Source organism: Coenobita brevimanus, chromosome 28 (assembly GCF_032717465.1).
Source record: "Coenobita brevimanus isolate Jiangsu-jjx chromosome 28, ASM3271746v2, whole genome shotgun sequence".
Classification (NCBI taxonomy): Eukaryota; Metazoa; Arthropoda; class Malacostraca; order Decapoda; family Coenobitidae; genus Coenobita; species Coenobita brevimanus.
In genome coordinates, this window is record NC_136981.1 from 6896303 (window position 1) to 6914429 (window position 18127).

Here is an 18127-nt window from a genome sequence, read left to right on the forward strand (position 1 = left end):
AGACGAAGAAGAAGAAGAAAGAATCATCAGCATCGTTATTATTACCATCATCATCATCATCATCATCATCATCATTTTCATGCATTAAAACAACAATTCCATATAACTCTCGAATATGCAATTTTGGCGATTTTTTTTTTTTTTTCACTAACCCCCCTCCTCTCCCACTATCCCGTTTTCTCTCACATTTTCTTAACCCCAGACTCTTTTATTCAGCTGGTAGTGGGTCATAGGAGCCTGAGAGAGAGAGAGAGAGAGAGAAATTATACTGATAGTGTGAGGTGGAGAGAGAGAGAGAGAGAGAGAGAGAGAGAGAGAGAGAGAGATTATTCTGATAGGGTGAGGTGTCGAACAGGTAAAACACGGGAATATACGCAGGTAGATACTGATAAACAGATAAAGAGTTAGATAGATAGGCAGATAGGCAGAAAGGAAGTGCTGGTGAGTAGGAAGGAACAGAAAAAGGCACAAGAGAGAGAGAGAGAGCCTTCCCTGACATACAAACACAAACACAAAACTATAATGAAGCCAAATTCCCACCAGAAAAACGCCTAAAACACACACACACACACACACACACACACACGACCTGCCGAGCTAGAAAACACCTTAAACAGTAATTTCGTTCTTGGACACTTTCTATTGAACTTCAGAGACTCCGTAACCCCTGTTCTTTACCGATTTATTTAACTTTTTCCATTATTTCTTCAAAAAAAAAAAAAAGTTGCCTAAATACCTCGAAAGAAAATTATCAACGTCAAGGCGTAAACACAAATAAGTTTCCCTTTTTCTGGATGAAGGAAATTGAGAACTGACGAAGGACAATGAAATTCCTATGCCAAACAATGCCTTTCCCAAATGGTTCGACTTTTCCGGTATCTCTTCGTCAGACTTAAGGAAGATATTATTTTGTTTCTTTGACTCTAACTGAGGAGACGCAGACTGTCGAGAAGGAGGAGGAGGAGGAGGAGGAAGAGGAGGAGGAGGTGGAGGAAGAGGAGGAGGAGGAGGAAGAGGAGGAGGTGGTGGAGGAGGAGGAGGAGGAGGAAGAGGAGGAGGAGGAGGAGGTGGAGGTGGAGGAGGAGGAGGAGGAGGAAGAGGAGGAGGAGGTGGAGGAGGAAGAGGAGGAGGAGGAGGTGGTGGTGGAGGAGGAGGAGGAGGAGGATCTAGGGAGACTTCTAACCCTACACAGCCCATAAGGTTTTGTGTGTGTGTGTGTGTGTGTGTGTGTGTGTGTGTGTGTGTGTGTGAGTGAGGATCTACGGAGACCTCTAACCCTACACAGCCCATAAGGTGTGTGTGTGTGTGTGTGTGTGTGTGTGTGTGTGTGTGTGTGTGTGTGTGTGTGTGAGGATCTACGGAGACCTCTAACCCTACACAGCCCATAAGGAGTGTGTGTGTGTGTGTGTGTGTGTGTGTGTGTGTGTGTGTGTGTGTGTGTGTGTGTGTGTGTGTGTGTGTGTGTGTGTGTGTGTGTGTGTGTGTGAAGATGCCACGAGAGAAAACTTGAATCTTTAGGGGTAACTCGTCACACAACTTATGAGAAGGGACACTCATCTTTTTTTAAATATATATACATAACTCTATCTTTTATTTTCTATTTAAAAGAGAGGTAGAATATAAACACTTAATTCTACGCTGCCAGTTTCTCAATTCATCAAATATTTATAGAAAGAATTTGCTGTTTTTTTGTATATTATTTTACTTTTTTGGTTTTGGGCGTAAACAAAAATATTATCCATATATAATTTTTGCCTCTTATAAGGGGAATGTGATTTATTATTATTAGCTTTATTTCCTTATAATCTGATTTTTTAATAAAGAAATAATTTATAGATGAAATTCTTCGATATTCCCGCAAAAGTGAAGTAAGAAAAAGGTAAAACTCGGGATTGGTTTATTTAGAGATCCCTAGACACATTTTCGTTCAAAGAGAGGAGGTCGTAAGCAGGGGGAAAGACGCAAGTAGGAAAAAATGCTCCAAGGTTGATCTGATGTGTATATGAAGTCGTTAAGAGTACCTGGAAGTTCACGAAGGTAATTTAGAGGAAAAGGTGAGAGTGTGTGGGTAGACGGGTGCTACTTGGGTGTCGTAATGAAGATGATTTTCAGGCAGTAAGTTTAGAAGAGTATTGTAAAGTGCAAAAGTGAGAGGAGAGAGAGAGACACACATACACACACACACACACACACACACAGACAAAGAGACAGAGACAGACAGACAGAAGCAGAAACAAAAACAGAGACAGAGACAGACTGACAGACAGAGACAGACTGACAGACAGAGACAGAGACAGACAGACAGACAGAGACAAGGGTGAGTCGGTGAGGGAAGGGAAGCTGAGACTAAAATTACTCTTCTCTAGGAACGATAATGGGTAAAAGAGACAGATTTATTTTATTTTATTTTATTTTATCTTATTTTATTTTGAGCCATGTGGTGATGAAAATAAAGGAATACTTATGTGGAAGACTGTTTTGAGGTGGAGTTTGCGGGCCCGGCAGTTGAAATTTTGAGACATTAAAAGAAAAAATGAGCCAGGTTACTTTTTCTCTGATGACACCTAGAGGGACGAATCAGATATCAGATGTGCTATATTCTCATTAGGTGATGTTAATAGGGACTTGGACGCTGCGAGGAAGGTGTGATTAGTGAAAGACTGGACTGACGTAGGTGGAGAGTGCAAAAAATAGGTGTGGATAAGAATAATAATAATAATAATAATAATAATAATGATAGTAGTAGTAGTAGTAGTAGTAGTAGTAGTAGTAGTAGTAGTAGTTGTTGTTGTTGTTGTTGTTGTTGTTGTTGTTGTTGTTGTTGTAATAATAATAATAATAAAAACGACGGAACTAGGTGGAAGTTGCATAAAACAGTGGTGGATATTGCAGTAGCAGCAAATAATAATAATAATAATAATAATAATAATAGTAATAATAATAATAAACGACCAGAAAGAAAGCCTGAAATAAAGACAGGCAGAGAAGCAAAAAATTCAGTGGAGGGCAGTTTGGAAAATAAAGATCAATATTTTCGATAAACTCTTTCTTTGAGCCTAAATAAAAAAATCTATAGCAAGAGCAATACTTTCCCCAAAATTCTGGAGGGACGTTGATCATGAAGCTGAAAGAAATATATAAAAAAAAAATGTCTGAAAAAAAGGTCAATGAAAGTGCAAATATTCCTCTTATCTTTCCCTGAACGAGAAAGATTTTTGGCCTGATATTTCTTTCACTGCCAGACCATATTATTGATCTTAGAATTGGCTGCTGAAATTGGGGACGTAACAATCAATTTTCATGTGTCTTTTCAATTTGTCTCGTCTCTCAGTAATTCCGTATTCAAGAAGGGAAAGATCTCAAGTTTCGTAAAATTTAAGGACAGCGTGAAGGACTCTGAAAATACAGGTGATGAAGACACCTGGATGATAATTAAGGGGTTTAGGAACGATCACGCTTATGCAGGTGAGCCAGTGTTGACGAAGAGCAAACATTGAAGAAGAAAGGAGAGCTGCAAGTTGATGTGGAGGAAGGTTTACAGGGATGGGATAGTTTTTGAGAGGATTCACAGCTGGATTATGCACCTGATTCATAATGAGGACGTAGAGGGGAGAAGGTATATGCAGATTCGTGAGCTGCCTTGTCCTTCTGTCACTCACTATAGTTATTTGGAAACGAGGTGCTTCACTCCCGTACACTTTAGCGACTTTCGTGAATTCTCGTGATAGGGTCCTGAAGCTGTCTATCTGTCTATCTATCTATCACGTTTGTACTTCTTGGAGGAAATTTTCTAACCATACCTAAGATTATAACAAAGTGAGAAGGTGAAGGAAAAAGAGGAGAATCATTGAGAGGTTGGTGTTAACGTTAATTATATCTAGTTATATCTATTAACATTTACGCTCTCTTCAGCTAGATATGTGTCAACTTAGAGGAGCATTTTAGTACTCAAGAGGCTAATGAAGGCTTTATCTAACCCCTCAAGGTACAAAAATCTCGCCTAAGCTGAATAAAATCGTCTGGTAAAAGGAAAAGTGAATTAATATAGGAGTTCTCAAGCAAAAAAAATTAATGTGGGCCGAGATTTGTTTAAGGGTAAGACAGGAACGAAGCCAGCCGAGTGGAAATGATGTGGGGAAAGGTGTATGTTTGTTGTGTGACGTGGCAGTGGGACAGTGAAGGGGAGGGAGAAGCAAGAGAGGGGAGAGGGAAGGGATGGAAGAGAGGGGAAGGGAGAGAAGGAGAGGGAGGGAAGAGAGGGGAAGGGAGAGAAGGGAAGGGAGCGAAGAGAGGGGAAGGGAGAGAAGGGAAAGGAGGGAAGAGAGGGGAAGAGAGAGAAGGGAAGGGAAGGGAGGATGGGGAGCGGAGAGTAAGGGAGGGAAGTGAAAAGGGAGGAAAAGTTAGGGGAAGGGAGAAGTATTAGTTACAGGACATCTCAGTAGAAAAGTGAAGGGGAGAGGTGAGGGAAGAGAAGGGAGAGGGAAGGAAGGGAAGGAAGGGGAAGTTGGGGAGGGAAGAGTAAGGAAGGGAGGGGAGGGGAGGGGAGAGAAGGAAGTAGAGTTTTTGCAAGCTTTGGTAGTAGGAGAATGACTGGTGGGGGAGGAGGAAGAGAAGGGTAGGGTGGAGAAGGAAGGGAAATAGAAGGGTAGGGAGGAGAGGAGAGCGGGAAGAAAGGGAAGAGGAAGGAAAGGGAGGGTAGGGAAGGACCTGATAGGAGGGCAGTGAAAGGAAGGGGAGGGGAGGGGAGGGGAGGAGAGGGGAGGGACGAGAGATGAGGGTCAGAGGACAGCTAAGGTGAGGGGAGAGGAGAGGAAGGGGGAGGGAGAGAGAGAGGGAGGAGGGGATGGGGAGGAGGGGAGGGAGGGAGGGAGAGAGGAGGAGAAAGGGGAGGCAGGCAGGGAGGGAGGGAGGAGGGAAAGGGGGAGGAAGGGAGGGAGGGTGGGAGGGAGAAGGAGGAGAAAGGGGAGGGAGGGAGGGAGGGAGGAGGGGAAGGGGGAGGGAGAATGAAGGAAAATGGAAGGGAGAAGAGGGGACAGGACAGACTGCTAAGAAGGCGAGGGGAGACGATGGTAGGGGAAAGGAAGGGAAGGGAAGAGGGAGGGAAGGAGGGGAAAGGAAGGAAAGGAAGGGTAAGGGGATAGGGAAAGGAAAAGGGGGTGATGATGAGAGGGAAGAAGGGGAAGGAAGGGCATTGCTAAAATATACGGAAGTGGAAGACCGTAAGGGAAGATGGTGGAAAGGAGGAGAAGTGGAGGGAAGGCAAGAAAATTGTAAGGAAAAGGAAAAGAATGAATGGAGAGGGGAGAGGAAGGAAAGGGGAGATACAGAAAACGGTGAAGGAGAGAGGAAGGGAGGGGAGGGGAGGGCAGGGTATGAAGAGAGAACCGATGGAATGGGAGAGGAGGGGAGGGGAAGGAAGAGTTACGGGAGAGGGCAAGGGAGGTGAAAAACAAGAGAAAAGAAGGAATGGAAGAGTAAGGGAAGGGAGTATCAAAGAGCAGTGAAGGGAAGGGGAGAGAAAATGAGAGGGAAGGGAAGGTAGATGGTAGTGGGAGAGATGAGGAAAGGGGAGGGGGAAGGAGAGGAAAGAGCCATGGAACAGCGGAGGGAGGGGAAGGAAGGTAAATGGCAAGGGAAGGGGAGAGAAAGGGAGGGTAGGGAAAGGGAGGGGAAAGAAAGGGAGAATGAAGAGGATAACAAAGGGGAAAGAGAGGGGAGGAGAGGGAGGGGTAGTGAAAGAGGGGGAGGGGAAGGAAGAAAAGGTGAGGGGACAGTGAAGGGGAGGCCATTGAACCCTCAACACCTTCACCTCACTCACCTGGATGTGTTTTTTGTTGTTATGTTAAATCTTTATCAATAAAACCCTCATCATTCCTAACATTATCTAACTTAACACTAACATTATCTTAACATTCCTTTACTTAGCCTTACCTAGCATAATCCAGCTTTACTTATCAATATCCAACCATACTTTTTTTAACACTAGGTTACCTTAACTCTCTCTTGTAAAATTCCCTCATCTTCCACTCGAACGCCATATGGTTTTATTCAACCGAGAGTGAGTCATGGGAGCCTCGAATTGCTTTGAGAGATAGTAGAATTGCTTTGAGAGGTCCTAGAATTGCTTTGAGAGCCTCGAATTGCTTTGAGAGATAGTAGAATTGCTTTGAGAGGTCCTAGAATTGCTTTGAGAGCCTACAATTGCGTTGAGAGGTCCTAGAATTGCTTTGAGAGTCTAGAATTGCTTTGAAAGGTCCTAGAATTGCTTCGAAAGCCAAGAATTGCTTTGAGAGGTCCTAGATTATTCTTTGAGAGGAGAGAGGGGTCACATTATCTAACATTTCTATATTCAGCATCACCTGGATTTCTCAACCTTGACATAATTTTATCTTTCATTTACCTGCTTCAGCCTATCGACGTCTTTGCCATTTTATTTCCATCAAACTCTTTTTTTTCCTATAATCTCCTTAACAGACAGACAGACAAACCAACTGACCCAAACAGATGAGCCCACCACCTCCCTTACACTTTCGCGCGCGGGTTTAAGAAAGTGATTTAGTATGTGGCTGGGAATACGTAATTAAATTGTTTGGAAGTGGGTGAGAGTATTATTAGGTAAGATTATAATTGCTGGTTTATGAAGAGGCTGAGAATTATGATTACCTGGCTTTGCACTGAGCTGGTAATTGTTTGTGTACTGAAGGGAAGGGAAGGGATGGGCAAAGGGAGGGTTGGGGAACACTGAGGAAGAGTAGGGTAGGACTGGAAGGTGGTGGGGAAGGAAAGGGAAGGGGGGAAGTGAGGGGAAGGAGGGAAGGGAAGGGAAGGGAAGAGAAGGGAAAGGGAGGGAAGGAAAGGAAAACGAAGGGCATGTGAGGGAAGAAAAAGAAAGAGATAGGAAGAGAAGGGAAGGAACAGGAAGTGCATGGAAAGGAAGGGAAGGGATGGGATGGGTTGGGAATGGAAGGGAAAGGAAGGGAAGAGAAAGGAAAGGGGAAGAGTGAGCAGGCATGGGAAGGAAAGGGAAAGGAAGAGAAGCCAAGAGGAAACGTGGAAAGGGAATGCAAGAGTAAAAGGAAGGAGAATGAAAGGGAAGAGGAGGGGAGGGGAGGGGAGAGGAAGGGAGGGAATGAGAGGGTTAGGAAGAGAGAGAGAGAGAGAAAGAGAGAGAGAACGTGGGCGTGCTTGTGTATGTTTGTATGTATGTATGTGTGTTTGTACTGTAAGCATGTGTGTGTGTGTGTGTGTGTGTGTGTGTGTGTGTGTGTGTGTGAGAGAGAGAGGCCCGTGTTCACTTAAATTACATCATATTCCATTATCCTCACTTAAGTGCTCAGTGCTCAGGTAATCAGCGGTGAAGTGCTAGGTGTGTAAGTGTTGTGCTGTGTTCAGGTGTTACGGCATCACTCCCCCCCTCCCTCCCTCCCCCTAACACCCCTCCCTCACCCCTAACAACTCCCCCCTCCCCCCTACCCAGCATCTCCCTCCCCCCTCCTCCCCTGGCAACTCTACCCTTCCCCCTCCCCGCAACTTCACCCCACCCCCCGTGACTCCACCCTATCCCCCTCTTCCTCCCCCCTCCCCCCCTCCCTCCCGCCACATTCACCGCCGCGCCACGCCACGCAGGTCGGGAAGGGCAGGGAAGGGCATGCGAGAGGGGGGGTGGGGGAAAGAATGGGACGGGAAGGGGAGGGGGAGGAAGAGGCAGAGAATGGGAAGGCAAGCGGAAGGGGAGGGTGAGGCAGGGAAAAGCTTATGGGGAGGGGAGGGGAGGGAATGGGAAGGGAAGAAAGGGAAGCTGAGGGTAGGGGAGCAAAGGGAGAGGAAAGAAGAGGCAGAGAATGGGAAGGCAAGAGAAGGGGAAGGAAGAGACAGGAAATAGGGAAGTAGGAAATGAAGGGTAGAGGAAGGGAGGGATGAGAGAGAGAGAAGGGAAGTGGATGGTAGGTTGAGAGGGTGGAGGAAGGGAGGAAAGTGAGGGAGAGGGGGAGAATAGGTAAGGGAGTGTAGGGCAGGGAATGAGAGGGCAAGGGAGGAAAGGAAAGTGAACCCCAGGGAGGGAAAGGGCAAGGAAGGGAGCACTGTGGGGGAGGAGAAGGGCAGGGAAGAGAGGGGAAAGGGTAGGAGGTGTGGGAGGGAAGGAATGGGAAGGGAGGGACAAGGTAGTACATGGGGAGAGAGAAGGATGGAAGGTGAAGGGAGGGAAAGGAAAGGATTGGGGGGGGGGACAGTAGGGGGAGTTGGAAAGGTCAGAGGATGGGAAGGATAGAGAAGGGAAAGGGAGAGGCAAGGTAGGGAGGGGAGAAAGGAAGGGCGGGGTGAGGTGGAGGAAGGCTGGGGTGGGAAGGGTCATATATGAGGGGGTGGAGATTGGAAGGAAGGGGAGGAAAGTGGAGAGACAGGGAAGGGGAGGAGATGAGAGGGGAGAAGGGAAGGAAAGATGGTGGTGGAAGGGAAAGGAGAAGGTAAGGGAAGGAAGGGAAGGGAATGAGAAGGCAGAGAGGTGAAGAAAAGACAAGGAAAGCCATGAGAGGAAGTCAAAGAGGGACAGGAAAAGGATGAGTAACGAAGAGGAGGGGAAAGGAGGAAGGGGCAGAGGACGGAAATAGCAGGGAAGGGTAGGGAAGGGAAAGGGAGGGCACAGAAGGGCAGGAAAGGGAAATAGAAAGATCAGGGGAAATCTAAGGAAAAGGCAAGAAAAGGCCTGGAAAGGTAGGGAACGCAAGGAAAGGTAGAATGGGAAACTAGGGGGATTGAAAGGGTAAGAGAAAGGGCAGGGAAGGACAGGGAAGGGTCGGGGGAAAGGGCAAGAGAAATGGCAGGGAAGGGCGGGGAGAAAGGGTAAGAGAAAGGGCAGGGAAGGACAGGGAAGGGCCGGGGAAAAGGGCAAGAGAAAGGGCAGGGAAGGACAGGGAAGGGCTGGGAGAAAGGACACCGCCTCCTACACCCCTTCCCATACCGTCTCGAGGGGTCAGCCGGATCACCTTGACTTGCCCGTCTAAGGAAACCGGGATTAACTCTTACTTTCAAAGGTTAGCTGCTGCTGCCGTGTGCTAGATGGACCCTGCGCTGTCCTAGAATGGCTTTGAGTGTCCTAGAATAGTTTTGAGTAGTCCTAGAATTGCTTTGAAGGATCCTAGAATTGCTTTGAAGGATCCTAGAATTGCTTTGAGTGTCCTAGAATAGTTTTGAGTAGACCTAGAATTGCTTTGAGTGTCTAGAATAGTTATGAGTAGTCCTAGAATTGCTTTGAGTATCCTAGAATAGTTTTGAGTAGTCCTAGAATTGCTTTGAGTGTCCTGGAATTGCTTTGAGTGTCCTAAAATTGCTTTGAGAGATCCTAGAATTGGTTTAGGAGCTCTAGCATTGTTTTGACTGTCCTAGAATTGCTTAGAGTGTCTTGGAATTGCTTTGAGTGTCCTAGAATTGCTTAGAGTGTCCTAGAATTGCTTTGAGTTCACTAGAATTACTTTGAGTGTACTAAAATTGCTTTGGGACATCCTAGAATTGTCTTGGGTGTCATGGAATTGTTCTGAGTGTCCTAGAATTTCTTTGAGTGATCCTGGAATTGCTTTGAGTAGTCCTAGAATTGCTTTGAGAGATCCTAGAATTGTTTTGAGTAGTCCTAGAATTGTTTTGAGTGTCTTAGAATTGCTTTGAGTGTCCTAGTATTGCTTAGAGTGTTCTAGAATTGCTTTGAGTGTCCTAGAATTGCTTTGAGTGTCCTAAAATTGCTTTGAGTTGTTCTAGAATTGCTTTGAGTGTCCTAAAATTGCTTTGAGAGATCCTAGAATTGGTTTAAGAGTTCTATAATTGCTTTGAGCGTCCTAGAATAGCTTTGACTGTCCTAGAATTGCTTTGAGGGGTCCTAGAATTGCTTTGAGTAGTCCTGGAATTGCTTTGAGTGATCCTAGATTTGCTTTGAGTGTCCTACAATTGCTCTGAGGGGTTCTAGAATTGTTTGAATGTCCCAGAATTGCTTTGAGTGGTTCTAGAATTGTCCTAGAATTACATTGGGTGTCCTAGAATTGCTTTGAGAGTCTCAGAATTGCTTTGAGAGTCCCAGAGTTGCTTTGAGCGTCCCAGAATGGCTTTGAGAGGTTCTAGAATCGCTAGAAGACTGGAACTGTGCTTTGAGAATCCTAGGAACGTACTTTGTCAGCTTAGGAGAATCGCCAAAACCTCCTGCTCACTCTACTCCTTTTACTCTAACGTGGCCTAAAATTGCCATCTCTCCATCTTGAATGCTGAGTTGTAACAGGAGATTTACGCTAGAATTCGATGCTAGTCACGAAGAAGTGCTGTGGCAAGGAGGTAGAGCCATAGATTAGTCTCCTCCTGTCACTGAAATAAGCTGCAAAGGGACGAAAATCTGGGCCAAGTTAAGGTGAAAGGACTATAGTTTGCCTGGACATATATTAAGTTTGTCGAGACAGCAGAACCTCCTTGCCTGAAATCTTAAATCTTGCAAATTATCTTCCTTAGAAACGCGTGTAGTTAAGATATGGATAAGGAGGACGTGGTAGTGTCTTAAGAAGGCGAAATTACGGTCCAACAACTGTGTCTGGAGGTCCTTATACTCGTCGAAGTCCCCTAACACCTTTTCCTAAGTGAATCATTTTGCTTATTACATCTTACTGTCCTATTCCGTGTTACATAAATCTTTCCAATATCGCCATACTCTGCATAAAGAGCGTAGAAAAGGATATTAAGGAGCCACATCCAAAAATGAATCGCTAAGGGTTGGGTGTTAGGGAGAATAAGAGCCTAGGAGTACTTTGATCGTCCTTGAATACATAAATTTCCTCAAGCTTCCTTAGACACCCTCAAAATTTCTTAGAGGATAAAGAAAAGGGGTAAAAGTGAGAAGAGAGAAGGTGGAGGAAAAAGGTGAGGTAAGAAGGTAGAGGAAAGAGGTGAGGTAAGAGGTGAGAAGTGAGGTAAGAGGAGAGTCAAGTAAGAAGAAAGAGGTGGAGGTGAAAGGAGAGAAGTAGAGATGAGGTAAGTGGAGAGAAATAGAGGTGAGGTAAGAGGTATGAGGTAGAGGTGAGGTAAGAGGAGAGAGGAAAGAGGTGAGGTAAGAGGAAAGAGGTGGAGGTGAAAGGAGAGAGGGTGAGAGCGGAGGAAGGGCAGGGAAAGGGTACGCTAAGGTTCCATTCGTCACCTCTGCCTGGGAACAATGTAGGCAGGGTAGACAGGAAGGCAGGTTAGGCAGGGTAGGCAGGGTAGGTAGGGAGGAAGGTTAGGTAGGGTAGGAAGGGAGGAAGGTTAGGCAGGGTAGGTAGGGAGGAAGGTTAGGCAGGGTAGGTAGGAAGGAAGGTTAGGTAGGGTAGGCAAGGAGGCAGGGTAGGTAGGGAGGAAGGTTAGCAGGGTAGGCACGGAGGAAGGTTAGGCAGGGCAGGCAGGGCAGGCAAGAAGGCAGGATAGGCAAGTTAGAAAGGGTGATAAGTTAGGTAGGGGAACAGGTTAGGCAGGGAGAAAGTCCAAGAAGGGAGGCAGATTAGGCAGTAAGGCAGGTTTTGCAAAGAGACAGGTTAGGCAGGGAGGCAGGTCAGACAGGGAGGCAGGTTAGGCAAGGAGGTATGAGTGAAGGAGAGTGAAACAATGAGTAGTGAAAGGTAGACAGGAAGGTAAGGCAAGAGAGTAAGGCAGGAGGGTAAGGCAGGGAACACAGGGCATAAGGGTAAGGCAGGAGGGTAAGGCAGGGAACACAGGGCATAAGGGTAAGGCAGGAGGGTAAGGCAGGGAACACAGGGCATAAGGGTAAGGCAGGAGGGTGAGACAGGGAGGGTGAGGCAGAAGAGTAAGGCAGGGAGGATGACATGGGTAGGGTATGGCTGGGAGGTGAGGCAGGGGCGTGAGGCATGAGGATAAGGCAGCAGAGTGAGGCAGAACTGTAAGGGAGGAGAATGGAGCAGGGAGAGTAAGGCAGCGAGGGCGAGGCAGGAAGGTGAGGCAGAAAAGTGAGGCAGGGAGACAGAAATAACAGGCAGGCAGACAGCTCTCTTTGTAAACATCATTGCAGACAGGAAGCTACCATGATGCAGCAAGAGAGAGAGAGAGAGAGTTACACAGATTCACAGACCTTGCGTTCCAGTGAAGGTGGCTCGGCTTTTATATTAAGTCTTACTCTTCTCAGTGTAAAGAGGATATATAAAGAGAGAGAGAGAGAGAGAGAGAGAGAGAGAGAGAGAGCAGGGTGGAGTCAGTGGAGGAACATTCACCACCCACCATCGTCTTTTCCTTACACAATGTCTTAGGAAAGAGGGCAAAAATCTTCAAGGAATTTCCATGTACTTTCACTATCGAATTCCTTGTCTTTTACCTCCACAGATTCCCTATAATATATACTTCAAATTTAGGGCAGAAAATAAGCTACAAATATATAAAAATCATTCTCTATATATATATTTAATTTTTAGGTCAGAAGAATAAGGAATATATGTAAAAGTGACTGCAGTGTGAGGGAGATGCCTTATATATGTAGTTAATATTTACGATGAAATTTTGAGAACTGTCAATGTAGTTAGGTTTCCCCTCTAAATGGAAAAAAGGGACCTTGATTTGACATTTGTTGGTTGTCTGGGAGAAAGACTGGGGGATATTCTTATTACCCACGAAGCAATAGTATAAGAAACCATTAAGATGATATTTTCTGGGGATAAAAGTTGAGGGTGAGATGTATGCAGGTAAATGAATAAAGTAATAATAATAATAATAATAATAATAATAATAATAATAATAATAATAATGATAATAATAATAATAATAATAATAATAATAATAGTAACAACAATAATAATAATAATAATAATAATAATAATAATAATAATAATAATAATACAATAAAGAACAAATGAATAAATAGAACAGCCTACTTGTAACTCATAATTTCAGCGAATTTTTATTATTATTATTATTATTATTATTATTATCTTTTATTTTTTCTTTCACCTTTACTAAAATCAATGTGAAGGTCTTGCAGTAAAGGTATTAATAAAGACTTTATCTAACCTCCCCTTCTCAAAGTCTCTCTTAAGCTGAATAAAATCATCTGGAGTTAACATAAATAAAAATGTTGTATTCTTCACCACACAGATAAATAAATAAATAAATAAATAATAAGTTTTAGGTAGTTTCCAAATGTTACTCAGAAATACTTAAAAGATGAAGATTTTTTTCCAAGGAAGGTGTAGATTTATTTACTATTATTATTATTGGCAGATTTTTAAAAAGTAGGAAGTAGATTTATGATGTGTTTATCCTCAAATTTCTTCTCTTTACGGTGACCTTCCTGCCAGTGTTTTTTTTCTTGCTTTTTTCTTTTTTTTTTTCTGTCATGACGCTGCAAGGATAGCGAGAGGAGAGCCAAACATTAGCTAGCATCTTTTATTAACAAGTAGGGGTGAATACATACAGAGGTGTGGGGGCCATACGTGTGTGTGTGTGTGTGTGTGTGTGTGTGTGTGTGTGTGTGTGTGTGTGTGTGTGTGTGTGTGTGTGTGTGATCAGGATGTACACACGAGGAGTATCTTAGTATCTTGAGCGTTCATGTAGCACCGGAGGCTCACACTTAAGCCCCTCGGTGCCAAGATCTCGAGGAACAAGTCGAAGGGAAGGAAACTGTCGAGGAGGAGTATTTGTTTCTCTTAGTTCACTCTCCTGCCCAGCTCGTCGAAGGTGATGCCCTGTGCCCGCTGCTCCTCGGCGATGCGAAGGAGCTCGAAGACGTGCTCGGGCATGGCGGGGATCAAGGGGGACTGGGCCACGAAGCCATTCTCATCAGCAGTCCAGGAAACATCAGCCTGGGTGCCATCGGGGAAGACGAACCTGGTGGAAGGATGGGCAGCGTGATTACATGGATGGATAGATGGATGGATAGATAGATAGATGGATGGATAGATAGATGGATAGATAGGTTGATGGATAGATGGATGTATAGAGAGAAAGATGGGGATGTGCTTACTAGGTTGCATTAACATGTAGGACGTGCATGCCATGAAGTTAGACAGACAGACAGACAGACAGAGACAGACAGAAAGGCAGACAGACAAACAGACAGACAAAGTGTACACCACCAAGGTAAACCCAGTACCAGTGTAACCATATAAGTCAGTAGATTAGTATTCAACCGATCCGGCCCTTCTTGGACCCTGATACCTGAAATAGGATTTAGGTCGGGCCGAGAATGTCAGAATCTGTCCCTTCAGCAGTAGTTCCACATGTGACAGTAGTTCTTTCTTTTATGAAATTCTGGAACTGAAATCAAGGAGGCTTCTGAACGCCTCTCCTTCAGCGAATTATTCTACGGGTCGCAACTTTTATTATTTATCTTCCCTGCCATTTTTATCTACTATTTTTCCTTTGATGTAGGCTGGAGAAGGAAAATGAAAGGAAAATTACACATAAGAGAAAATACAGAAATACATTAGCAAGTAAATAGGCATCAGAACACCTTCAAGAACGCACGGAAATACAGTCCCAAGATCACTAAGTTTAGTTCTCATCTGTAGCTGCCGATAATGAGGTATAAAGAGCAGAATAAAAAGCTAAGGAAAATTTGTTGCGAAATCTCCGGCAGTGACATAGCCGCTGGGGGATCTTGGGTAGACCTGGCTGCCCTAATCTGACCCTTTGCCCCTTCGCTGACCTCCCCCCCATTTGAAATCTTATATTATTTAACGGGGCATGACCCCACCTTGACCCCACCTTGACCCCCCTCCCCCTTTTAAGGAGTCTGCCTACTCTACTACTTCGAAACTGACTAAAAATTCCTTCCCATAAAACCTACTACACAAAACACCATCTACCCTACATGGTGCCCTGATACTGAAATTTAATGTCCGGACCAAATCGCTATGGAGAACGTGTTACGAGACCCTAAGAAATAGACAACACACCCACCTGTAAATGCCCTGCATGTTGTTCTGGTACTGAAATGTAATGTTCGGACTAAATCGCTATGGAGATGGTGTTACGAGACTCTCAGAAATAGACAACACACCCACCTGTAAGTGCCCTGCATGTTACTCTCATACTGAAATGTAATGTTCGGACTAAATCGCTATGGAGAAGGTGTTACGAGACCCTCAGAAATAGACTGCACACCCACCTGTAAGTGCCCTGCATGTTGCTCTGGCCCTGGGATCCTGGGGCGCCCTGAGCCTGGACGGCGGTGTTATCCTCGGTTTCAAAGGCGTACTGGAAATTGCCGTCACCATTGTCAGTGCGCTCGTCTCTAAGAATGCCTACATAGTTTAGTTCGTTGACCTGGGGGCGGGCGAGGGCGACGGCGGCCAGGCAGGCGAGGATGATCTGGCGGAGGGAGCGAGGACGTGGGTTAGAGGGAGCGGAGGGAGAGGAAGGTTAGAGAGAGAGAGGGAGAGGCTGGAAGGTTGGGTGAGAAGCAGGAAGGTGGGGACGATTTGAGGGAGGATGGGTGTGTGGGAAGGTTAGATTTTATGAGAGAGAGAGAGAGAGAGAGTGTGAGAGAGAGAGAGAGAGATCTGGGAGGTGGGGACGATTTAAGGGAGGATGGGTGTGTGGGAAGGTTAGATTTTATGAGAGAGAGAGAGAAAGAGAGAGAGAGAGAGAGAGAGAGAGAGAACTACAGCAAGATAAACAGACTACAGAATTACATACCTACATAGACAACAAAGAGCTTACTAAAAGAAGCAAGTTGAGGAAGCAGACGTAAGAAATTGCATGCCTAAATTCACGTTTTTTCTGCATAACACTAATAATTTTTTAACCCCCTCAGCACAGGTTACTATTTTTTATCAATCATTAGTAATTTTTTATCAGTTTAAGGACACTGCTGGTAAAATGGGACACCAAATCACAATCCCCTGGTAATTTTTAAAAGTGTTGCGAAATTTAAAATGTAATTGATGTTTTCTTAATGCTATAGGAATGCTGAAGGAACAGTTAGTTTGCTAAAATTATCCCATGCCTATCAACTGCACGGGAGTTTTAGAGAGAGAGAGAGAATCATGATGGGTATGAGAATGAGGAGGGGAGATTTTACTGCGTCCATCTCCTTCGCTTTGGATATAAGAGGTATCTGTGAGACCGTGACTGATGGTGGAACTTAGCAATAGGACTGTGCAATGGAGCTTCAACACACACACACACACACACACACACACACACACACACACACACACACACACACACACACACACACACACACACACACAGGCTTTCATTAAACCAGGTTTCCATCGGCAGGTCCAATGTTGCCAAGTGCCTGTATTCATTCATTTTAACCAGGCCGAGAATTTCGCCCTTTTGCAACTTCTTTCCCGTAGCTCAGTGGCAGAAAAGGAAATGTCACGGCTCTACATCCCCTCCATAACACTTCTTCGTGACTAGAACCATAGACTAGGGTTAATCTCTTGCTACAACTGAGAAATGAAGATAGAGAGACGGTAATTTCAGACCAAGTTAGAGTTAAAGTTAGGACCCCCTGACCCCCAGAGGCTGAGGGTAGGTAGGAAGGAGTACTCACGAGCTTCATGTTGTCTGTGTGAAGGAGTGACTACGAGTGATGAGAGCGAGGGCGAGGGCGCTTATATACCCCTTGCCCCGGGATGAAGGGTTACCTCTGAGGAATTTTTTTACCTGTGGTCGCTTCCAGCCAAGGTCGCACCCCTCCACACACTCACACACCCACCACCTCACCCCTTGGACACTACCACCACCCCTACCACCCATATCATCATTACTCCCTGACCACTACCATCACTCCTACCACCATCACAACCATCATCTCACACCTTGGAAATTACCTCCACTACCATTCTCACCAACATCATTACCACCACCATTACTACCACCACCATAACTACCACCATACCCCTTAGACTCAACCACTACCACTACCACACCTACCACCATTACCACCACTAACGCTCCTACCATCATTACCACCACCACCTTAGCCCTTAGACACTATCACCATTCCCACCGCCACCACCACCACCACAACCACCACCTTACCCTTTAGACACTACCACCATTACCATCACCACAACCATCTAACCCCTTCAACACTACCATCATCACCACCACCACCTTCATTACCACATTACCACCACTACCACCACCACCATCACACCGCTGTGGTTGGAGAGTTGGTGGAGTTCACCACATCTTTATGGCTGGGAATTAACACTAAATAAATTCCAGCCGCCTCTCCAATTCTTCCCTTCATGAAATTCAAAAATCAATCTTTTAAATCCAAATGAAGCTATACTGTGGCTAAATAATCATCAGTATTATACTCTTTTCACCTAAACCTGGCCCAGAATTGCCATCTCTCCATCTTTAATGCTGAGCCGTAGCAATAGAATAACGCTAGAATATGATGCTAGTCACGAATTAGTGCTGTGGAAAGGATGTAGAGCCGTGGTATTGTCTCCTTCTGCTACTGTTTTTCGTGGCATAAGCTGGAAAATGTCGAAAATATGGGCCGAGATAAATTGAAAGATCCGTAGTTACTGAATGTTTACGAGACTGAATTTTAAAGTTTTTCTGCACACACACACACACACACACACACACACACACACACACACACACACACACACACACACACACACACATAGGCTTATTTCAGTACGTTTTGCAAGCTTTCTCACACTTCCTCTGTGGCAATGCAATTTTGTTCGTAATTCCTCAAGTCACTGTCTGTGTTTAACTCTCTCTCTCTCTCTCTCTCTCTCTCTCTCTGTAACGTGATTTCTATTTACCTATATGGCCTATGTACCTCTAGAGACAAAGATTACTGTTCTAGTGTTGCATAAAATCTCCCTGATACCTATTCAAAAAAGATGTTATGTGCTTATTACATTTCACTCTAGTGTTCCATCCTATATACACACTCTCAGATAGTGAAGATGATTTCCTACTCTCTCTCTCTCTCTCTCTCTCTCTCTCTCTCTCTCTCTCTCTCTCTCTCTCTCTCTCTCTCTCTCTCTCTCTCTCTCTCACACACACACACACACACACACACACACACACACACATAATGATCTTCGAAATGCGTGCAGTTCAGTACCAGAAGAAGTAAAATAAAAAATCATTACTAAGTCAGCATTCTCCTATTAGAGAGAGAGAAGAGAGA

At 44.9% G+C, this 18127-nt stretch overlaps 1 protein-coding gene across 1 annotated transcript; it reads right to left on the reverse strand.

Moving 5' to 3' along the window:
• Positions 1–13375: 13375 nt before the first annotated feature.
• On the reverse strand, positions 13376–16533 carry LOC145394805 (cuticle protein AM1159-like). Its single transcript, XM_080268593.1, has 3 exons — positions 16511–16533; positions 15113–15315; positions 13376–13830 (listed from the first exon to the last, which is right to left on the reverse strand). The coding sequence occupies exons 1-3, from the start codon at positions 16517–16519 to the stop codon at positions 13650–13652; spliced, it is 393 nt and encodes a 130-aa protein (XP_080124719.1). The 5' UTR covers positions 16520–16533; the 3' UTR covers positions 13376–13649.
• Positions 16534–18127: the final 1594 nt, after the last annotated feature.

What these genes read in the sequence shown, in the direction of transcription:
- LOC145394805 (XM_080268593.1), bottom strand. An exon ending in AACATGCAGGGCACTTACAG is followed by an intron (nt 13,831 to 15,112) that starts GTGGGTGTGCAG and finishes TCCTTCCACCAG; the next exon opens with GTTCGTCTTCCCCGATGGCA.